The sequence below is a fragment of the Ziziphus jujuba genome, chromosome 8 (genome assembly GCF_031755915.1).
Source record: "Ziziphus jujuba cultivar Dongzao chromosome 8, ASM3175591v1".
Taxonomy (NCBI): Eukaryota; Viridiplantae; Streptophyta; class Magnoliopsida; order Rosales; family Rhamnaceae; genus Ziziphus; species Ziziphus jujuba.
Window position 1 is genome coordinate 12,561,703 of NC_083386.1, and position 25,121 is coordinate 12,586,823.

Below are 25,121 nucleotides of genomic sequence, written 5' to 3' on the forward strand. Positions count from 1 at the left end.
GATAGCAACCCATTTTCTTGCATGTCAAGAAAACAAAAACTAGTTTCACAATCATCAATGGAAGCTAAATAACCTAGCTGACTTTATACAGGGAGTAATCCATTCTCAAAAGGACTTGTCAATATCTGAAGATACAAAATCTGTTTTAAGCATCCAAGTTGTGGAAGCCGTTACGGACCCAAGTAGTTGTTTTAGTGCAAATATGGACTCTGAGTAGCCACGAATGGATCCAATACTTATTAATTCAATGGATATCACCAAGAGGCCATGGAATCAAGACAAGATAGAATCAAAAGCACTTAAAATCAGCTTGTACCGACAGCATCTCAATTTTGCCAAAATGTGTTGTTTAGCCTCTGCTTTGACTTTTCTTCTTTTTCAAGCAAGCTTGATTTATTCCAATCAAGGAACAACATGTGGGAATCATAATTAATCTTATTTGGCATCCTATATGGCATATAGGAGCTGATTTGGAGCCTCTACAAGCTGCAAATTGGTCAAAGATACCTTTATAATCAAGCTAGTTAACTAGTTTTCTAATTTGATTTTGATTTTTTGTTTTAGGAAACTAGCTTTTATTTATTTATTTTTCTGGACAAAATAACTTAGGAAAGTTATTATTTTATTATTTCCTTTGTAAATTAATTAATTCCTCATTCAAAATAAAGGAACTCGTTAATCAAACTTAGATTAGGGAAGGAATGGAAATTCGACCACATTAGGAATCTAGTATGCATGGTCGGTTTTGTCCCAGCTTTTTAGGGTTTTATTTTTTTGAGACTTTAGGCTATTTAAGGGCTTATTTTTTAGGAAGAACACATGTTTAATAATATTCAGAAAATTAATTTGTGAGATAGAATTCTCTTTGTTCTTTTTGAACACCTAAAACATCATTAGAGAGTGAATGTTTTAGTTTTGACTTATCAATAGGAAATCCATCACCTATTGTGGCGTCTTCATTATACCAAGGTTTCTAATCATAGGCTGGTTAGAGGTTAAGGTTTACGCATAAGAACTTGAACTTAATTGAGATCCGGGCTAATATAATATGGGTTTAGGTGTGAGTCGATCTAGGTTCGTATCATTTGGTATTAGAGCCAAGATTTTGTTCAGGTTTGATCTATGTTATTTGTTTTGTTTTGTTTTGCGTTGAGCTGCATTTTTAGCATTAGGTTAATGTTGCTTCTATCATCATCCACGTTCTGCATATTAAAAAAACTCATTCCTGGATAAATTAGGTTTTCCTAGTTTTACCGCATTTTTTTGTTTCCTAGTTTGTTGGTTGTTCTTCATCCTTGTTCTTAGTAATTTAGTTTATTGTTGATTTTTCTTTGCTGTTTTTTCTTAAATATTTGCATTCATATATTCAAAAAAAAAAAAAAAGTGAGTTCGCGGCAACAAATACAAAATTCATAAATTTTGCAAACTTTGTATTGAATGGTCTCCGGTTTGGTAGTTATTTGGTGTAGGAATTGCAATTTAGTTGTGAATTATTGCTACTGCAGTTGAGATTATATTTTTTGATTAAAAATAATAATAATAAGAAGAAAAAAGCCAAATAAAAGAAAAGAAAAAAAAAGGGGGCCGATTTTGTTGAATTTGGTGTTGAAATTTGTTTTCTGGAAATTTCTTTAAACTGCTGAGTTGTTGAGTATTTATTCAATATTTGGAATTGCTGGAGATTTATTTTTGCTGCTGGATATATAAATTTTGGATGCTAAATTAATTGGATTAAAAATTAATTTAAGGATTTGATACAAAAACTTGAATTACAAAGAACAACAACCAACAACTATTTTATATTTTTGTTCAAATTGATTCTTGTTCATGTTTGAATTCTTTCTCAATATTTTATCCTTAAATTATTGTTTCATTCATATTCTGGACAGCTTATATTTCATTCCAAAAATTTTCTTGTTGATTTACCTTGTTTTGCTTAAAAAAGCCGTGAACTAGGTTTTATTAATTCACTAGGCATTGCTTGCTTTTTGCTGCTGTTTTATTGATAAGTTTAATTCAAACATACTTGTGATCTAATTTCTATTTAGTGGGTGTTTTAATTAGAACTTTGAGATAATTCTTTAAGTGGAAAAAGACAAGAGTGCGTGAGCTTAAAAGAGGGTTAAAAGATGAAATTAGTGTGCAAAACACGAGTGTTTAGACTTTATTTGAGTGAAACACGTAAAGGAGTGATTTCGGTGAGGTTCTATTTTATTTTTATGTTATTCATACTAATGTGGAAGATTCAAGGGTGAGAAGAGGAGATCCACCAATAAGAATTAATGAAGAAGAATCTGTAGGATTCAAAGGTGATTCCCAAGCTACAGGGATGAGAGATGAGCACACGGACATGATGGCGGTCTTGGAGCAATTACAGTGGATGAATGCTCACTTTGATCATGTAGATCAAAGGATGGACAGGTTAGACACATCACAAGGTAGGCCGAATCCAAGGTTTGATGCTCATGGAGGCCGAGGGCGACTTAGAGAAGAATTTGGGGAAGGCAATTTTGGAGATGACTTGGATGAGGGGTTTGATGAAATTTTTGAACCCCAAGGAAGGCCAATGCATGGGAGACTAGTAAGGAATGAGGATGATAATCTTGGGAATATTAAGGTCAACATACCACCTTTCATGGGAAAAAGTGACCCGGAGGCTTACTTGGAATGGGAAGAGCGTATGGATATGATCTTTGATTGTCACAACTATTCGGAGGCTAAGAAAGTTAAATTGGCAGCAATGGAATTTGGACATGATGCACTCCAGTGGTGGACAAATGACCAAATACCCAAAGGAGAGTATGTGATGAATTGATTACTACTTGGCAACAAATGAAAGGAGCCATGAGGAAGCGATTTATACCATTACCATAGGTTGTTGCATCAAAGACTCCAATCATTGTAACAAGGTAGTAGGTCCATGGAGGATTATTACAAGGAGATGGAGATGCTCATAATGAGATTAAGCATGAATGAGGATAGAGAAGCAACCATGACACGGTTTCTAGGTGGATTGAATCGTGAGATAGCTAACCAATTGGAATTGCAACAATATGTGGAATTCGAAGAGATGTTGCATGTGGCTATCAAACATGAGAATCAATTTAAGAGGAGGGGCATAAGTACACGGTTTGGAGGAGTTTCAAGTAGCGGAAGGTCAAATCCAAGTGCTTGGAGAAGTAATCCCACCTTTGAAGCAAGACAAAAGCCGAAACTTGGAGAAGAAAGCACCAATCAGCCAAAAAAGGAGCCCAAAGCTGAATTTATCCAAGCACACGAAATTGAAGGTAAATCTAATCCTAAACCTTCTAGAACTCATGAAATTGTGTGTTTTAAGTGCCAGGGATGAGGACACATTACCAATCAATGCCCGAATAGAAGAATCCTGGTGCTGAAAGATAATGGTAAGTTAGAGTCCGAAAGTGAAGAAAGTGATGCTGAAATCGAATTTGTTAAAGATGAAGTTGGAGATGAAGGGCATGATGAATTTGAAACACTCAAAGCATCTAGGGCTGAATTGATTTTGGTAGCAAGGAGGGTTCTAATCGTGTACAAAGATAATGACCAAATTCAAAGAGTGAATATCTTCCACACCCGATATGAAATCCAAGGTAAGATTTGTAATATGATAATTAATAGTGGAAGTTGTGCAAATGTAATTAGTAATGTTGTGGTGGAAAAATTAGGCTTAGCAACAATTAAACATCTAGAACCATATAGATTACAATGGCTTAATGATAGTGGTGAAATGAAAGTAAACAAACAAGCCAAAGTAAAATTCAGCATTGATAAATATGTGGATGTTGTTCTATGTGATGTTGTACCTATGTATACCCAACATATTTTATTAGGTAGACCATGGCAATTTGATAAGGATACTATACATTATGTTTGAGAGAATGCTACTGTTTTTAGATTTAAAGGTAAAAAGGTCAAGTTGGAACCATTGACTCTTAAAGAGGTATTTAGAGATCAACTTCAAATACAACAAAGGAGGAAGGTCGAAAAGCTCAAGGAAAGAACTGGCATGGCACCCATGGCAACAACATCAATCCAAGGAGTCCAAGCCATGCAAGACGAACCAGGTAAGGTTTCTAGAACCCAAATTGAGTGGAAAAATCAAGGCCAATATGAGAGTGAGAAAAAAATTAAAAAGGCTGAGAGATATGGTGAGAAACTCGAGAGTGAACGAAAAAGTATGGTGACCGAGAGAGAGAAAGGAAAAGAAAGGAAAGAGAGGAAAAATAAAAATTTTTATTTTAGCTTTGGTGATGTTAATAAAGCAATCTTGAATAAGAACTTTATCTGCATTGTTAAGAGTTTTACTTATTGGAAATTTGAAATTTTGGGACAGATTATTTGTTAACTTTAAAAAGTGTAACTTTTGTAAAGATAAATTGGTATTTCTAGGATTTTTTGTGATAGTTTTTGATCAAGGAGATTGTGTTTGGTTACATTTAAAGGAGAGGTTTCTCGAGCAAAGAAAGTTTAAGCTTATGCCGCGTGGAGATGGACCCTTTCAAGTTTTGGAGTAGATTAATAATAATACTTACAAACTTGAATTACTAGGTGAGTATAATGTTAGTGCTACATTTAATGTTGCTGACTTATCTCTTTTTGCTGCAGCAGATGATTTTGATTTGAGGGCAAATCCTTTTCAAGAGGAAATGAATGATGAGAATCCGGCCAAACCCGCACAACCGACAACCCGTTGAGGTGCTGATCTGATACGGATGAAGATCGAGCCAATCACTAGAGCTCAAGCCATTCTCAAAAGGGCTTGTCAATACCCAAAGATACAAAGCTTGATTTAAGCATCAAGTGGTAGAAACCGTTACGGACCCGGATAGTAATTTTAGTGCAAATATGGACTATGGGCAACCACGAATGGATCCAACACTTCTTGGATTCAATGGATATCAGCAAGAAGCCATGGAATCATGATAAGGCAAAATCAAAAGACCTAAAATCAGCTTGTACCGACAGCATCTCAATTTGGTCGAAAATATGCTGCTTAGCCGCTGGCCTTAACTTTCCTTCTTGTTCAACCAAGTTTGAGTTATTCCAATCAAAAGGCAACGCGTGGGAATCATTGTTAATCTTATTTGGCATCCTACATGGCATATGAGAGTTGTTTTGGAGCCTCTACAAGCTGAAAATTGATCAAAGATACCTTGTAATCAAACTACTCAACTAGTTTCCTAATTTGATTTTAACTTTTTATTTTAGAAAATTAGCTTTCATTTATTTATTTTGCTGGACAAAATAACTTAGGAAAGTTATTATTTTATTATCTCCTTTGTAAATTAATTAATTCCTAATTCAAAATAAAGGAATTAATTAATTAAAATTAAATTAGAAAAGGAATGGAAATTCGGCTACATTAGGAATATAGCATGCATGGCCAGTTTTGTCCTAGCTTTTTAGGGTTTTATTGTTTTGTGACTTTAGCCTATTTGAGTGCTTATTTTTTAGGAAGAACACACCTTTAATAATATTCAGAAAATTAATTTGTGAATAGAATTCTGTTTGTTCTTTTTGAACACCGAAAATACTATTAGAAATTAAGTTAGAGTTAGTGTTTTAGTTTTGACTTATTAATGGAAAATCCATCATCTATTGTGGCGTCTTCATTATACCAAGGTTTCTAATCACAGGTTGGTTAGGAATGAAGGTTTTCCCATAAGAACTTGAACTTAATTGAGATCCGGACTAATATAATACGGGTTTAGACACGAGTCGACCTAGATTCGTATCAATTGGTGTGCTTCAAAGACCAATCATTTTGAGAAGACATGATAAACCATTGTCATCTTACCACTGAAACAACATGGTTGTAATACTTATCTTAGTTAGAGTAGTTATTTTATGTAGTTATCCTTGTAACAGCTACTTTATAAATCTTTATAACATTTTATGATCAATACAATTAAGCTTGTTCTCAAAGGTATTTACATTTACATAGGACTTATAGATCTTATAAGATGTATGGGTCCGATACGAATTTACCTTATATGGCTTGTTTTCCAAGTGGAATTTATAATTAATATGAAACAAGCAACCAGACTACATTAGTTTATATGTATGATTGAAATTTAGAAAGTCCAATCGGCATATTCTAATAGATAGATTCAGTTGGCACATGGGCACTTTAATTGGGCTTGAACACTATTGTATCCTTTTCTTTGGTTATCTCATGTAAACCTCATCTTTCCGTTTAGACCATCAAAATTTTCCATTCGGACTATCCAAATCTTCCTTCTGGAATGCCTAAATCTTCTTTTCAAACTATTTTATATAGGTTTCATAAGGATGGTTTGTTTAACCAACTTTAGATTCTATAACCGACCTTATAAATCCTTATCGCCATGACCTTAATTGACGAGAATTTAATTGTTTGACTAGAATGTTTTTGCTTTAAATAGGATGGCTAGACACTTCACTCTTCACTTGGTTCCTTATGTCCCGATAGGAACTTCCTAGGTGATAAAAATACCCATACACTTGGGATTAACCAGTGATTATTCTGAACGATTAATTAGATTTTTTTACACTTGATTGATATTTTTTTTTCCCCCATAAGGCAACCAATATGGATGATATAGTTAATGATTTCTTTATCATAAAGTTGTAACAATGTATTTACCATATCAAAATTAATACATTGTTTTTAGGATAAATATCATTTTGATCCCCACTATTTTGAAATTTTTTTTTGTTTTTTTAATTTTTTTTTTTTGGGTGTAAAAGTGCATTTCTATTTTGAAAATTTTCATCATATTGCCTTCATGTTTTATATTTATTTCACTTTAGCCCCTTTTGATAGTCAAATTATAGTCAACTAATATATTTTAATGTAAAAGACATTTTTTATCCCTTCTTTATTCAAATATACAAAAAACAAAAAAGAAAAAAAAATTACAATGACCAATCACCATAATTTTTCAGCTATTAACTGCCTAATATTTCTTACAACATTTATGTTTAAAAGAATTAAAAATGAAATTAAAATTATTAAAACAATATATAATAATAGAGTAATAATTGTATTATTTGTGTTATATAATTAAATAGAAAAAAGGTTAAAACCATCATTTTAAGTTAAAAACAGTAGTTGACTGCTTGTTTGACTATTAGAGAAGCTAAAGAGGAACAAAAAATAATGAAATATGATATGGTTAAAATAAAACGTAAAAGTGAAATGTAAGAATATTCTTTAAAGAATTTAACTATTTGCTATTATTGGTGATAAACAACTGTAGAATCTATTTACCAAAAAAAAAAAAAAAAACTGTAGAATCTATGCCAAGAGGATAAATAATGAGTGGAGACATTTAACTATATGCATTAATTATTTATAATAAAAATTTAAGATCGAAAAGCCAATCCTCTTAAAATATGTAATTAAGTTGCTACATGGTATATGTGTTTCACAAGTGCTCCATCACCACCGATACTAACAAATAGTATTTTATTTTGTTAAAAAATAAAAATAAAGAGGGCAAAGTGGTATTTACCCTATATTATATGCTTAAATAAATGCATGGTAATAATTTGCGCATCAGAGTATGGATCAAATTTCCTCTGCTTCCAAGAGTACAGTTCCCGCCCCTTACAAATTAATAAGACCACACATATGGAACCTACATGAATCCCCCGATTTTTTGAGAGGCTAGAGTCGCACTGCCAAATGTAGGGTAAATTTTTTCTAGAGCATGGTATACTACCAATTGAAATTAAGGTCCCGTGCCAATCGCGACCACCCATCACGTGTGTGATAAATTAGAAAAAAAAAAAAGGAAAATGATTAAATATTAATAATATCCATATTTAAATATACTAAGATCTATATGTATTTTTTTTTTTTTTTTTTGTATCAATTTGTAGTAGTTGGTGATTTGGTAATGCTCAAATTATCAAACATCTAATTGGCATAAAACCTTCACATAAGTTTGCATGCAATATCCTCCAGAGCCTCAAGCACATTGTATCAAAATTAACTCCGATGTCGCGGTCAAAGAAGAAACCAGCTTCATAGGAGTCGTAGCCAGAGACCACTCGGGCAAGGTTCTAGAATTAAAAGCAGCTCAACTTCACACCGATATTCCGGAGTTAGCAGAAGGTTACGACGTTCTGCAGGGTTTAGTCTTGGCAAAGGAGAAAGGTTGGAAGAAGATTTGGCTTGAATCTGATTCGAGGAATGTAATTTTTCAGCTGGAAAATCATGACTCTACTTCAGCTCACTGGCTATCGGAAGGGGTCTTTGCAGACATCCAGAGTTTAAGAAATGATTTCCAGGAAGTCCAGTTTACTTGGGTCTCTAGAGAAGAAAACTTTCTCGCTCATTTTGTTAGCCAATGGTGTCTTAAAAATAACTTTGTTGGGTCAATTCCCATTGATTCCCTTGCAGGAATGTTTCCTATTTTTGTTGCCTAGGAGGTTGGAGTTTCAGCCAACTCCCTTTTGTAGGCTTGTTTGCCTTTGGGTGTTTTGGGTTGTTCTACAACCATTTTATTCAAGCCAGACAAAAAAAAAAAAAAAAAAAAAAGTTTACATGCAATATCCTTATTGAGATAGCCAAATAATAAAAATCAGTGTTTCCTCTTAGATAGTGTAACAGCCCAGACCACCCGCATCAGGATATTGTCCTCTTTGGCCCAGGGTTCACACCCTCTCTCCCCCCTGGCCTCAAGGTTTTGCTCACAAAACGCGTCCTGAAGGGAGAGGTATCCACAGCCTTATAAAGACCGCTTCGTGCCCCTCTCCAACCGATGTGGGATGTTACAATCCTCCCCTCTTGGGGCCCAGCGTCCTCGCTGGCACACCGATCCGGGTACTGGCTCTGATACCACTGTAACAGCCCAGACCACCCGCATCAGGATATTGTCCTCTTTGGCCCAGGGTTCACACCCTCTCTCCCCCCTGGCCTCAAGGTTTTGCTCACAAAACGCGTCCTGAAGGGAGAGGTATCCACAGCCTTATAAAGACCGCTTCGTGCCCCTCTCCAACCGATGTGGGATGTTACAATCTGTAACACCCCGTCCCAAATCGCACCGGAATCCGTGCATGTTGACCGAGGTTGACCGTTGACCGTTGACCAAGGGGGTCAAAAGTTGACTTTTTGACTCGGTGAGAATTTTGAGTTGACTAGGGTACCGTGGCGAAGTGCACGATGCCACGAGTTCGTAGACTGGTAGCACGTCGAAAACGGAGCTACGGTTTGAAAGTTATGAGCAAAACAAGTTGAGGTCCAAACTGTCCAAGGGGTGCCGGAGTTGACTTTTTATTCATGCAAGGTTGAGTGTTGACTCATGCATGGTTGTGAAGTGCTCGTCGATACGAGTCCGTAGACTAGCGGCACGTCCGATTTGGACATGTGGTTTGAAAGTTATGGACCTGTAAAGTTTTTCAAATATTGTATTATTTTAATATTATTTTTACACGCATAACGAGGTGCCACGTGTGACTCAACGAAGGTGGCCATGTGTCAACATGGTAAAATGACACATGTCAACCATGTGTAAAAAAAAAAAAAAAAAAAAAAAAATCAAATTATTTTATTATTATTTTAAATAATAATATTATTATTAATATTATTTAATTATTTCTTTTTTTTTATTTTTTATTTCTTTTTCCTTTTCCTTTTTCTTTTTCTTTTCCTTTTTCTTTTCTTTTTCTTTTTCTTTTTCTTTTTCTTTCCCCACGTGGGAAAACACCATTCTTTCTTTTTCTTTTTCTTTTTCTTTTTCTTTTCTTTTTTCCCTTCTTCTTCCCCGAAATACACACACACACGCAGCTTTTCTTTCTTCTCTCCCGACCGTCCCTCTCTCTCTCCTGTGTTTCAAATTCCGGCCACTCATAGCCCTCACGCGCCAGCCACCAAGGAAGCCCGCCACCTCGCGAGCTCGGCCGCCAAGTTTCACGGCCAGCTGCCGCCGGACGCGCGCCGATCGGGCCGGAGAAGCCGCCGGCCGGCCAAGTTTCTCTCTCCTCTTTTCTTGTGTTTTCCGGCCAGCCCACTCCCAATTGAGCCTCCTATCCCCCTATTTTGGGTCCTCTGAATCCAAAAATGGCCTCCAATCCCAGAAATTCGAAGCGGTTTGCGAGATATGGGGAAGTGAACACCGGCCGAAACTTTCCGACCAAATTCCGGCCACCTCCGGCGGAATTGAGGTCGACGGAGACCGGATTGGTGATCCTCGTCCCACAAGCTTCGATTCGGTATATCATTCGACCATTTTGGTTAAAGTTTGTGTTTGAGCCCCCGGGTACCGGGTATTATTTACCCGAATAAAATATTAATTTATTTGACTGTCTGTGAATTTTGTTCTAGGAGCACCGGTGAGTCGTAGAATTGATCCCGTAGTGGATCATGGGTTAATTGCGTGCTCCAGGTGAGTGACCCACCTTCAAATTAATTTTGGGAATTTAATTGGTGAATATATAATGTGTGATTTAAATATTTGGAATTTAATTTCTATGTGCCAAATATTTATTTGAATTATTGTGGAATTATTTGTGAATTTATCGGATTTAAGAAAATGTGTATTTCACCAATTTATGCCATGTGGAATTATTTTATGGTTTTGAGGATTTTGAAATTGGTGTGGTTTTAATGGTAAATTGGGCACGATTCGATTTTCAAATATTTCAAGGAAAATATTTGGTTATGTTGGTGATTTCAATTTTTATGAAATATGCCCATAAAATATTATGGGATTTGATTATGATATTTCGAGAAATTATTTATGCTTGGAAAAAATGTGGATATTTGAATTGATGGATTTGGGAGTTGGTGGATTTGAAAATCATGGGATTTATGGTATTAATTATAAGGAAATTGTGGAGAATTTCCCGGTTCAAGCGGATGGATTATGCCCGCTATGTTTATGAAAAATGTGAAATTTGTTTTATAATTTAAATTGTGGATTTTATGATTTTTAGATGCACCGTGCACGTACTGGTGTTCTGATTATGTGATATGGTATATGTGATATGGATATTGTGCACACGGATATGATTAGCGCGCAGGTGGGTGTGAGTAGCACGCAGGTGATATTATGAGGGTGTCCTGTGGATGCCATCGGAGAGGGTGGCCACCCCCCATTGGCCGGGACACCAGGTTAGCAGCGGCGCAGTGGGACGCCACGCGACCGTATGCCGGTTTCTTTCTATAACCTCCTGTCTGGCGGTACCTTGGGACGCTGGGTACTGTTGGCGCCACTGGTATATAGTGGGTGCATCAAATAATTTTCAGAACTGTGTTTTAAAAATAAAATGTTTGGAAACTGAATTGGAATTAAAAATATAATTGTTACCGCTTCTGGTATTTAATTGATGTCTTGGTTTTCGGGAAATATGAATAAAGGGTTTTGTGAAAATGTTTTAAAAGGGGAACCTTTCCAACTGAGAGAATTGTAAGGGTTTTGAGAGACATTATTATTTCCAAATAATTATTATTTATATACCTATTACCGTGGTATGATAGTGTAGAGTAGTAGGGTCGCTCACTGAGATGATTAGCATCTCACACTCTTAAATTCCGTTCCTCTAGGTACCAGGTTGTCGGCGTTCACTCGGAGCGGACTTGATCTTCATCGCTGTTTTACTTCGTGAAGTACCCTGTTCTTCTTTATTGCGGTTGTACTATTTCTTTCATTCTTGTTGTATTTATTTTGCACTGGATTACTGTATTTATATTGAAGTGCTGGAATTTGTGGAAACAATTTGTAGTCTGTGGGAGGAATAAGGGGATGTTGTTAGAAGTGTGTTTTCAGTGCAGGTAATTTGTGGTAAGTAAATCCCTTAGGGGAGGCTCTGCCGGATTTTCCGTTGGAGGGTTCGGTAGAGTTTCCCTGGGATCAGGGCTGTCTAGGGTTCCGGGGAAGGAATTCTGGACGGGTCCTGACAGATAGTGACCCAAATTTAAATTCTCCCATTTTTAATATTAGGAAAAAGAAAGAAAAAAAATATATATATATATAATGCAAGCTACATGAAATTCTTTTGCCCCATTGTTTTCATTTCTTATGCCATCAATATTAATATCACCAAATGCTTTCAGAAAATTCGATAGACATCAACGAAAATACAAGACCATGGCTTAATCACTCTCAACATCTAGAATATAATTAAAAAAAAAAACCATTTAAAAAACGAATAGTATTAGAGTTAATAAAATATTGATTAGCTTTATTTAGTAAATGATATGATAATGATTGAATAATATGTAATTCATTTTTGTTTTTATTTATTTATTAATTTAAAGGTTCATTTATCAATATTTATCATATATAAATATATATATATATATATATATATATATTTGAAAAAAAATTATATGAATATATTAACATGTATCATTTGGTAAATATTTTTGCCAATATTTGAATATATAGGATTGCTGCTAAAAAAAATTCAAAACTAAACTACAACAACCCCTAAACCTCACCTTAATTAGCACAAAACCAAATTATATATCCCATAATTACCATTCACCGCTTGGTGAAAAAAAATCATATGGTCTCGCAAGACCGCATATTTCTATATAGTCCTTGAACAACTTTTTAACATTGAAAAAAATAAATTGATGTGATTATAATAATTTAAATGATTTAATATTTTAAATATTTTATTATTATTTTTATCACGTATTAAATCTATAGCTATATATTAAAGCGGCAATGCCCAAGACTATTCCAATTTTTGGGTCCCCTTGGAAATACAGATGTGCCCTTTCTTTTTTTAAAAAATTTAATTGTTTTATTTTATCCATAACTACATATAAAAGGCGCAATGTCAAAAATTTGCACTACTTTCAGACTCCCTAAGAAAATATCTTTACACCATTCTCCTTTATGCTGTTTTTCTTCTTTACTTTGTTTTAGAGGGAAATAGAAGGTTAGACTCGGCACTTGAATTTTAAAAATGCACTTACATTTTTGCCCAAATATTTATTTCATTTGGGAATGACAAAATTGATAATTTCAGCCAAAGACAGAAAGATAAGACCAGGTTACAAAAGGAAGGCTGAACAAGGTATGGCTTCTGCTAAGATCGGTCCACCTGCCACCATGATGAGTTTTCAGAATCAGACTTGCACTTGCAGTATGGTTAGAATTTCTGATTTTTGGGTATGGCTATCAGAAGGCCATACTTGCTTATTTTTGTGGATTTTTCTGTCCTGTCAATGGTTTAGTTTGATTGTTTTGTTTTTTTTTTTTTTTTTTTTTTTTTTTTTTTTCTTCTAGGTGTTTTTTAAGTTTCTGGTAATTACTCTCTATTTCGTCTTCTACACACACACACACACACACATAATTGAAATTGATTGTTGTGCTCAACCATATTTGGTCGATTTCAGGAATAGTTATAATAAAATGACTGTAATGGGCATCGCATTACCACATATGTATAGGTATTCTTCCTTTTGATTTTTATTATTATAGTTATTATTTTTCGGAAAGTTTGTTATGACATTGATATTGCCCTGGAAAATATGATGGTTCTCAATTTGTTGATAACGTTAAGGAATACTTGTTATCTGTTGGGGAAGAGACACAAGGAATTGCAATGCTGTTATTCCGAGGTTTGTGCTTTTCTTTCTTTTTTGTTTTCTTGCTGAAAATAAAATATATATATATATATATATATATATGTTGGATTGATTTTGTGATCTTCATGTGTGAAGAGTATGGTGATGATAGTCGCATTCCTAACACGGTATTGAGAGGTGCAATTTTATTTATCCACTTGTTTGGTAGAATGTTGCATATATATATATATATATATATATATTGAGCATTTTGATTCTCTGATAATTGAAGTTTACTTCTGCTCAACTGCAAAAATTCAGCACAGCAAAAGAAGACCAATATAGAAGGGATATAACAATTAACAAGTAGGTTTTAAAATGGGATTTGAGTTGGCGAAACAGGACAACTGAAAATCACTTCCAAATGCTAAACAAAAGATGATGACCATTGCTTTTTGCATTAATCATAGTCCTCAAAAAATCAACCAAGAAGCATCTTTACAACTTTTCAACTAAATGTACCAAAAAGGGTATATTTGTTATGTCGAAGTTATTGATTTTTCCGTACTTTGGGTTAATTTCTTCTTGGTTGAAACCCATGATTTTCAATATTAATTTGTATAGGACTGAATTTTGATGAGAAACTATTTCTATTAGATCTGAAAAAGAAAGTTTAACTATTTTTGAAAACTCCCATATCCTTCATTTTCAGAGTCTTTTAGTTTGGTTATTGGGAATAACCGTTCTTTTTTATTAGAAAAGTAATTATATGAACTTTGTAATCATCATGTGGACTGTCATTAGTCTTATATTGTATTGGGTTTATTACAGGGGAAAGGGCCCTGCATCTGTTGCCGATGCCTGCTAAGTTTGCCAAGGGGCTATGTCAGGACCCGTCCAGAATTCCTTCCTCGGAACCCTAGACAAGCCATGATCCCAGGGAAATACCACCAAACCTTCCAACGGAAAATCCGACAGCACCTCCCCTAAGGGTAGGACTAACCAAAAATTACCTGCACTGAAAACACACTTCAAACATTCATCCCCTTATTCCTCCCACATTACTACAATTTGTTTCCACAAATTTACAGCACTTCAAAAGATAACAGCAACTCAGTGCAATAAATAAAAACTACACGTCCAATACAGTATACAGAGCATTATACAGATACATGTGGAATTTATACAATGATAGATAAGAAGTAACACAAGGTCGAGAGGAAAAAGGGAAGAAAAACTTCTTGAACCTTCGGCAACGAACTGAGACGTTTGGCTCGCCCCAGACAATCAACGTCTCCAACCTGAACCTAGGGGAACGGAATTTAAGAGTGTGAGATGCTAATCATCTCAGTGAGTGACCCTATCTACCATACACCTTTAATATTAATAATATAAAAATAAAGGAATTTAATTAATCCATACCGAACAATTAAATAAATAAATAAATAAATAAACATTTGAAGTAATACTTTCTCTCAAAACTCTCACTATTCACTCCGTTGGAAATGTTCCTCTTTTAAAACAATTTCACAAAACCCGATATTCGTATTTCCCAAAAACCAAGGGATCAAATAATTTAACAAACAACAAATAAATAAATAAATAAATACCCCAAATATAAATAAACTGCAATAATTTATAATAAATAATTTTGTACTCTTTGGGGTTTGAAACTTTATTTGAAAATTACACTTGACAATTACACCTGACGCACCACACCATATACCAGTGATGCCTTCGATACTCAGCGTCCTGAGCACCGACTGGCGGCGTCCCGACAGTACCGCTGCTGAAACCATCATCCCGGCCAAGGAGGGGGGTGGGTGTGCGCAATAACAAACTTGCCTGCCCACGGTCCAATGGCAACTCAAGGGTGAAATAATAATACTTGCGCGCTGAACCACATATACATATACCAGAACACCAATACTGTGTGAATGCGTCTAAAATGATTATTAAACCAACCGTACCGTTTTCCAAAATTACCGTGGGAAATATACCAAATTTTCACACTTACCATCCCATATATTTTTATTTAACAAACCGGTACGAAAACTTCGATAACAAATAAAACCATACCTTTTCTCGTAATACGAAATTCATCAATTGAAATACCGCAGGCATAATTTATAAAATTAAACCACCAACTTAAACAAATATTTTCATAAAATATTTAACCCAATTATGCCCGAAAAATAATATAAAATCCAAACACAACGAATTACTGAAAATACTCGCTCATGTGTAATAAATACCATTTAATCACAATAAAATAATAATCGGGAATTTCTTAATGACCCCAAAAATTCCATTTAGCACCAACGGGTAAATATATATAAAATAATATTTTTCCCGATTATATTTAAAGTACACCACATGAGCATCAATTACAGATATCAATTTAATACCACATAAATACAATTAATTACCCCAAAAAAATTTTCAAAGGTGGGTCACTCACCTGGAGCACGCAATTAAACCATGATCCACCATGGGATCAATTCCACGACTCACCCGTGCTCCTAGAACACAATTCACACACAGTCATATAAATTAATATTTTAATCGGGTAAATAATACCCGGTACCCGGGGGGTCAAACACAAACGTTATCCAAAATTGACAAATTATATACCAAATCGAAGCTTGAGCGACGAGGATTACCAATCCGGTCTCCATCGACCCCAATTCCGACGGAGGTGGCCGGAATTTGGCCGGAAAGCTTCGGTCGGTTTTCAATTCCTCGTATCTCGCAAATCGACAGGAGTTGAGTTAATTGGAGCTCAGAATCGGAATCAGAGGGTCCAAATTAGTGGGAAAGGACCGGTTGCACGACCGGTGGCTGCCGGAAAATGGCCAAACCAGCGACACACCGGCTACCGGCGTTGGAGGCCAATCCCGGAGCGTCCGCTGGCCATTCGGCCTGAAATTTGGCTGCCGGTGTCGCCCAGTTGTGGGCTTTCACGTCGGCCGGCACATGAGTGGTTCCGGTGGCCGGAAAAAGTGTAGCAGGTAGAGAGAGAGAGAGACGGGCGGTGGGAAGGAAGAAAGAAAGAAAGGAAGAGGAAGAAGAAGAAAAGGAATCAGGCCCCTGGCCCTTTTTTTCCACGTGGGGAAAAGAAAAGAAAAAGAAAAAAAAGAAAAGGAAAAGGAAAAGAAAAAGAAAAAGAAAAAGGAAAATAAAAATAATGAAATAATTAAATAAAAAATATTATTATTTAAAATAATAATAAAAATAATTTGATATTACACATGGTTGACATGTGGTTTCTCAACATGGTGACACATGGTCACCTTCATTAAGTTACACGTGGCACATCGTTACGCGTTTAAAAATAATATTAAAATAATACAGTGTTTGAAAAACTCTACAAGTCCATAACTTTCAAACCACATGTCCAAATCGGACGTGCCACTAGTCTACAGACTCGTATCAACAAGCACTTCACAACCATGCATGAGTCAACGCTCAACTTTGCATGAACCAAAAGTCAACTCCGGCACCCCTTGGATAGTTTGGACCTCAACTTGTTTTGCTCATAACTTTCAAACCGTAGCTCCGTTTTCAACGTGCTACTAGTCTACGAACTCGTGCCAACGTGTACTTCGTAACGGTACCTCAGTCAACCTAGAATTCCAACCAGGTCAAAAAGTCAACTTTTGACCCCTTCGGTCAACGGTCAACGGTCAACAGTCAACCTCGATCAACGTGCAAAATTTCGGCATGGTTCGGGAAGGGGTGTTACAGGCTATTCAAGAATTAAGCATAGAAAGCTAGGTGAGTAATCCATTGCTTATTGTCACGACCTAACTTTTCCAACATTTCTGTACGGTACTTAACACCTCACTTGTTAAGTAATCTTTGCTCATAAGCTATCACAATGCGGAAGTTAAAGATAGTAAAGTAGGAAGTATGAGAGATTGAAAGAATGTGGAAAATACTTGTATTGCTCAAATATTTGGATATATTACAAATGAGAGTCCAATTCTTTATATAGAGGGCGTGGCACGTATCGCAAAAATATAATGTTCTAGATATGTACACAGGGCATACATCTAAATGGAATATTCTACTAGATATTTACAAAGATTATTCTAGAGAGATTCTTATCTACATTAATCCAGGTTTCTCTTGAATCTTCTAGAATTTGCTGAGTTTCTCTTAAATTTTCATGAAGAGTGTAGAACATTCCGGCTAAACCTCAAGAATTTCACCCGTTTTGCACGAAACGTGACATTATCCTCATATTTATCTTTTTACTTGGGTGTGAAACATATTTCATAATATGTTGATATTGTTGTGAGAAGTTCATTCACCATGTCTTATTTTGTATCTTTTTTTTTTCTTTTTTCTTTTTCTTTGTATAATTTCTTCCTCCTCTTTTTCTGTTTTATTGTCATTTTATTTTCATTTCCTTTTCCTTCTAAGTGCTGTATATTAAGCAAGCATAAAGTTTGCTTGGTATTTATATCAACCAAAAAAAAAAAAAAATCTCTTGGTATTTTAAAATATTCTCTTGATTTTTTTGACCCCTTCTACGAAAGAACCTTGCATTTTTTAAATTAAATAAATTATTATTTTCAATATTATATGTGTTAATTAGATTTCAAAAATCTGTTACATGAAGAGGTGCTTTGATGAAGTATTTCTAAAATAAATTTGGAATTTTTGACACTACTCGTGAAGTAATGCAAGCTAGTACTTTTCATTTAAAATTATGCTTGAAGGAGAGGGGTTTAGACAATGATATGCTTGAGAAGAGGGGTTTAAATAATGAAGGGAAGGACTTATAAAATAGTTTAATTAAATTTAACTTTTGAAATTAGATTTGTCAAAATGAGGCTCAAAAATAGGGAATTAGATTTTTTTTTGTTATCGTAGAAACTCTAACAATAATTGTTAGATTATTATGTTCCGTTTTTTGATGTTTGGTTATTTGAACAGAATGAGAGAAGCTGATCAAGCAAAGGAACGAGACAACCGAGGGTTGTTCATCGCATCATCAAAAATGCATATTTTTAATTCATGTCAAATATTTTTTATATGAAACAAGCTAGATGTAAACCAAAAATTGGTATTATGTTCTGTGTTTCTTTGTTTGGTGAGGAAATAAAATGTTCTTGACCAAAAAACAGAAGCAGTACAATATTGTTTAAGTTGTCTAAATATTCATTTAGATATTATGTGAAGTTGCTAACTCATTTACCCATACTGTCATCTCGAAAAAAATCCATTCTATAGACATAAATTTTATTTGTATTCGTACAATGAATTCTCTCATATTATTAGAAAATCTCAAGTTTAATAATTGATTTATTTGTGAAAGAAAATAATAAAGTTGATTATGGAGTAATATATTGAATGCTTAAATTAGTATGTATTTTACAGCACAGAAAATAAAATAAATTTGCATTGAGAAGTCCGTTGTTGTAACAGATTACTTCTTTTATAAAATTGGAGAATGTTATGATATTAAGAATTTTTATGAAACTGATTTTTATTCTAATATTTGCTTTAAAAATTTTAAAATAAGGTTATTTCTAAATTGAAATATGTGATAAATAAATATTTAAATTTTATTTCTAAATTGAAATATGTGATAAACAAATATTTAAATTTTCAATTCAAGAAAGCTAATATTTGATTTTGAGTTTAAGAAAGCTATTTTCATTTTGTTGATAAAACGAATTAATTCTTTTTTTTTTTTTTCATACTAAGTTATGGAATTGTTTTTTTTTATTTTTTAAAACTGATATTTTACTTAAAAATTTATCATCTCGGATGGAAATAAAAATTTAGCTACGTAAACATAAAAATTTTTTATGAACAAATATTTTCACCTCATATCTATTATTCTTTAACGCAACTTTTAAACATTTAAATCTAATTATATCATGGTCACGTGCAGTGCACGTGGCTCATGCCTAGCATTTATATAAGAATCTTCTGTAAAAATGGCTAGTTTTTGTACACCTGATTTGATGTCGACAGCTTGCATTTCAGATCCCTTTTCACCACCAATTATTGATTTAGGGTCCTGACTTAAGCTGCCCAAAACACTTTATCCATACTTTTTCGTTTTTTTCTTTTTCTATTTGGTTAGATTATTCTGTATCATATGGACACGTATAATTCCCGTCCATATCATAGCACGATAAGAAGTCCCCTGTCATTCAATATGTTATCATTCTACATAGTCATTTCCACAAACACCAAGCGATCAATCATACCAACAAGGCAACCACTTTAAGCTTGCCAGTTCCATCCCCGAAATTCAATATGGAACATCAAGTCTCACATCGCCCTCCTCCTCGCGTTCTTGTTTTTCCACTCCCTGCACAAGGCCCTGTCAACTCCATGCTCAAGCTAGCAGAGCTTCTTGCCCTCGAAGGCCTTTATGTCACTTTCCTCAACACCCACTTCACCCACAATCGTCTTCTCCTTCACACCGACATGCAAGCTCGTTTCGAAACCTACCCCGGCTTCCTATTCAAGACCATCTCCGATGGCCTTCCAGACGATCACCCCCGCTCGGGTGACACAATAATGGAGGTTATTCACTCAATCAATAGCGAAAGCAAGTCAATTTTCAAACAGTTGCTGCTATCAAATGAATTGGGTACTTCAGAAGGTAACCCTTTAGTGAGTTGCATAATTGTGGATGGAATTTTTGGTGGTTTTACCACTGATATTGCCAATGAGCTTCACATTCCAATTATCCATTTTCGTACATTCGGAGCTTGCTGCATCTGGGTTAATATGAACATTCCTAATGTCATTGAAGCCGGAGAGCTTCCTGTTAGAGGTATCAATTTCTTCTTACGTAAATCTATATTCACGTGCGTAGTTTGCAATTAATTTGATGTTTTCTAATTAAAAATAAATTTAATACTCTAAGAATTAGTTCTATTCGGTTTCAAAATATTTTGATTGAATCGGAATTGTTAAGGTAATCCGTTCTAGTTGGGAAAGAGTCGAATTATACAGTTCGATACCAACAATACCCTTGGTTTTTTTATCCATGTTGTTCAAACTAGAAGGGAAAGAGATAAATGTTTGCTCTGCTTGTCGGAAGCCGTTTTGAAATATTTGATAAAGAATCGGAACATATGGGAGTCAAAGATTGGAGTCAGCTATTTTATTATTTTTCAACCTCTTTGGTACAATTGTTAACGAATATGCGTCACATCCAAAATTAAGTTAATCTCGATTTAGTATCATGTAGTTTGAAAGGACACTTTAGATCCTCAAGCTCCAATTATAGCATTTTGATTCAATCAGTATTTTTTACAAACAGCAGTATGGGTTAGAAAGTATTGAAATGAAAATTTATAGAAATAAAAAGCATAAATTGTAATATATTTAAACAATAAGGCCTAACTTCCAATAAATTAGAATAAATTATTGGTGTAGTGAAATGGAAAACAAATTAAAATTTGATGCCGAAATTAAAACATTTTAAAAGATATTAAATTTTAGATATCAAAATTTTAGTAAAAAAATTTAATTACTCTAAATTTATCTTTAAAATATTTTAAAATTAAGGGTTTAAGGTACAACATACTCTAAAATAAGAAGTACCAAATTGAAATTGAGCCCAACTTATTTGATGATATTTCTTTAACTAAATCATAATTTTCTTGTTAATGTTGTAAAACTTTTATGCAATACTGATCTTCTCTCCTATATTTTAAAGGGTATATATATATATATATATATATATATTAATATGAAGACTAATATGATTATAAAGCTTGAACTATGATATTTTTTTCATTTTAGGCTCAAACTAAAAGAATTTCCAACGTTATCTCTCAAACAATTGTTTTGGTATTATGTTAGCCTAATTATGCAATTTTCTCTAATGAGTTTGGCCAAATTAGTCATGCACTTTATAAAGATAAAATGAAGCACAAGAAAAATTTTTTGAAACAAAGTTCTGTGACAATATATGTTAATTTCATCAAATTCATCGGCGTGAAATGCTTAAAAATTGGACACAAGTAGTTGGAAAACAAGGAATCAATAGATTATGTGAGGAATTTCGTAGTTAACGGGGTATACTAAAAACGATGTACCATAGTTTGGGACCAAAAAAAAAAAAAAAAAACAATCATTCAAATCTAGTACCATCTTTCTATACATTGTGAGATACAGTAAAATAATTTTAATAACATTAAAACATACGAGTGTTCAAATAATTTTTTTGCATTATTTATTTGTTAACATTTCCTATTTTAATTAAATCTTAATTAATATGCATAATTAATATGTTGATGTTTCTTTAGTTATTACAAATAAAATGTTAAAATTTCAGGAGAAGAAGACATGGATAGACTAATAAAGAATGTGCCAGCCATGGAAAGCTTTCTACGGTTCCGAGACCTTCCAAGTTTCTGCCGAGCTAGTGACCTAACAGATCCAAATCTCCAAGTTTTTGTGCAACAGACACTCCATAGCCCAAGAGCCCAAGCAATCATCCTCAACACGTTTGAAGATCTAGAAGGACCAATACTCTCACGCATACGAACTCTATGTCCCAATATTTACTCCATTGGACCTCTCCACATGCAGCTTAAACGAAGACTCGCCAGCAAGGAATCCTCATTTCAATCTTTCAATAGTCTCTTTGAAGTAGACAGAAGCTGCATGACATGGCTTGATGCTCAGCCTCCAAAGACTGTAATCTACATCAGTTTTGGTAGCATTACTGTCATGAAAATAAATCAGCTTATTGAGTTTTGGTATGGTTTGGTGAATAGCAACATAAGGTTCTTGTGGGTTGCTCGCCTGGACTTGGTTGCCGGAGATGGCAACCATGCTCAAATCCCACCCGAACTCTTGGAAAAGACAAAGGATAGAGGGTTCATAGTAGGTTGGGCACCCCAAGAAGAGGTCCTTGCCCACCCAGCTGTAGGTGGGTTTTTGACACACAGTGGATGGAATTCAATTTTAGAGAGTATAGTTGCTGCGGTGCCTATGATATGCTGGCCTTACTTTGCTGATCAGCAGGTGAATAGTAGATTCGTGAGTGAGGTATGGAAGCTTGGGATGGACATGAAAGATGTATGTGATAGAAAAATTATAGAGAAAATGTTGAATGATCTGATGGTGGAAAGAAACGAGGAGTTTTCAAAAGCTGCAAACAAGATGGGTCGATTGGCAAGACAAAGTGTGCATAAAGGTGGATCATCCTACCATAATTTGGACCGCTTGATTGAGGATATAAGATTGACAAGCAGTGGAAGATTCGGTAGACAAGTTGATATTCAGATAAATAAATAATGATCAACTTGTTTGGCCATTTTCCGAGCATATACCCTTTTTATTGCTATCGCACTTAATATTAATTTTACAGATACTGTGGTGTTGATTATAGTATTGTGGAGATGAAAACCGGAATCCAACAAGTAGAATTGATAGGAACAATCTTTTTCTTCATTACTAAATTTGACAGGATTGTGACAAGCTAATAGTAGCATCCAACATTTATCAGCGCAACAGAATTATATATCTCAAACACAAAGAAAAGCTAAAGCAAAAAACAGAGGATTTACGAAGATATTGCCATACTAGAATGACGAAATATATGCAGCCAAACTCTCCAAATAGTTGTAAGAAGAGCCACCTTGCCTTGAGCAAGAATTTAGCTTCTCTTTCCAATACATTATTCGCTCCCTCATTTCCTGCCCTTCGTTCTCTACCATTACTCTTCTAATTTCTCTTTCTATCTCCTCTCTCTTTAGCCTCTTCTATAAGCTTACACCAACTTTCCAAATATGGCTAACATATCTCGAATTCACCATTTGATCGCCAATACAAGGAAAACATATCATTGGAACCCCTTCACACAAGCTCTCTAATGTGGAATTCCATCCACTATGAGTCCAAAATCCTCCAATCGCAGGGTGAGCCAACACTTCCTGTTGTGGTGCCCACTTTATAATTTTTCCTCTTCCTCCTACCATTTTCAGGAACCCTTTTGGCAATGGTTCAAGCCATTCTGAGTTGCATACCAACCCTGGTCGGACAACCCACAAGAAGGGTTGCTTACTATTGGCCAGACCCCAAGCTATCTCCAAGAATTCAGTTTCCGTAATTGTTGCTAAGCTCCCAAAACTCACATAAAGTACAGTATTGGTTGCTTGCTGGTTTAGCCAGGAGATGGAGCTCAGGTCTTGTGCCAGTAGTCTACTTGAAGATGCGGTAAAGAACTTGTGCAATGGTCCTACGGGAAATATGGGGATGCCTATCTCCTGCCGGAGTTTGTTCAATGAGGTTTCTTCAAGTTGTTCAAAGGTGTTCCAAATGATTCCCGCTGAGGCATTTGTTTCTCTCTCCACACTAGACATCAATCCATAAAAGTCCTCTGGATCATGCGTTTTGATCACGGGAAGATCTTTCACTCTAAGCGGTGGAAGCTCAGGTACAGGCTCTTCTAGTAGAGATTCTAACAAGTAAAATTAGAAATAATAAGCAATCTTTCAAGCACAAAAACAGAAACAAAACAAACAGAGGAGAGTCTGCAATGCACCTCGTTTGGGAAGGTAACCCTTTTCAAGCAGAAGCGGAATAGCAGCAAAACCAGCAAAGGAGGAGACACTGGAGGTCTTCAATACAAGCCGTGGGATATTAAGGCGATCTGCAACGCCTTGAGCAAAGTGCCAAATGGCATCAGTGATCAAGCAAGTAATGGATTCTCCATCAGAAATTTTGGAAGACAACAACTCGGATAACCAATCATGGAATGGTGTAAAGCAGTTAATGTTGAGGAGGGAAACGAGCACCATAGAATCTTGAGTGGATGCTTGGCTTCCTTTCAAACCGTCCGCAATTGCATGGAAGGTGAAGTTGGGGTGGTTTGCAGGGTTCGGAGAGTTGAACTGTGTGTGGACGATGGTGATGGAAAAGCCTTTGGAATAAAGTAGGTTTGCAAGCTGAAGCATGGGGTTCAGATGTCCTTGCAGTGGCAGTGGGAAGAGTATTATTTGCTGGCCTAGTCTTTGCTGCATGTTGTGGATCTCTATTTGATTCTTCAGTGAGTTTGATTTCCCAAGCTTGTTAGCAATTTGTCCTCTATTTCTTTATATAGACAAGCGGGATCCTCCGTATCAGCAAATAAGCGTATGTCCAAAGCAGAAACAGGATATTAGATATACAATTTATTTGTTATTCATATATTTGCTCCTACTCTTTAGTAAAAAGGCTTATAAAATTCGAAATTGATCTAATTCAGTGTATATATAAATGCATGCAAGTAGCAGAGTGCATAATCGAAAATTAATGCATGCAAGTAGCAGAGTCCATATTTTTCACCTATAATCGGTTTCATATTTATCCCTTTTTTCTTATTTCACCTCGGTTTTATCTTTAGCTTTATCCCTTTTCGTGCAAAACCCCTGAACCTATAATACATGTAATGTATAAGCTTTTCAACTTATATATATATATATATATATTTTTTTTTATCGTTTTTGTGCATTCCAACCTATATATATATATATATATTATCGTTTACGGAATTGTGCATGCATACTTAATTGCAAATATATAGTATGAATGGTAGTTTATAACCCCAGAATTGATATGA

At 34.9% G+C, this 25,121-nt stretch overlaps 2 protein-coding genes and 1 pseudogene across 2 annotated transcripts; 2 read left to right on the top strand and 1 right to left on the bottom strand.

Annotated features, from left to right (window-relative positions):
* Positions 1-7,956: 7,956 nt before the first annotated feature.
* On the top strand, positions 7,957-8,436 carry LOC125421543 (uncharacterized). Its single transcript, XM_048470749.1, has one exon. It carries the CDS (start codon positions 7,957-7,959, stop codon positions 8,434-8,436), a length of 480 nt encoding a protein of 159 aa, XP_048326706.1.
* Positions 8,437-19,556: 11,120 nt separating this feature from the next.
* LOC125421652 (7-deoxyloganetic acid glucosyl transferase) lies at positions 19,557-22,907 on the top strand. The gene is made up of 2 exons (XM_048470935.2): positions 19,557-20,336; positions 21,849-22,907. The coding sequence occupies exons 1-2, from the start codon at positions 19,811-19,813 to the stop codon at positions 22,814-22,816; spliced, it is 1,494 nt and encodes a 497-aa protein (XP_048326892.2). The 5' UTR covers positions 19,557-19,810; the 3' UTR covers positions 22,817-22,907.
* A 196-nt stretch (positions 22,908-23,103) lies between these two features.
* LOC107413807 (UDP-glycosyltransferase 76B1-like) lies at positions 23,104-24,775 on the bottom strand (annotated as a pseudogene).
* Positions 24,776-25,121: the final 346 nt, after the last annotated feature.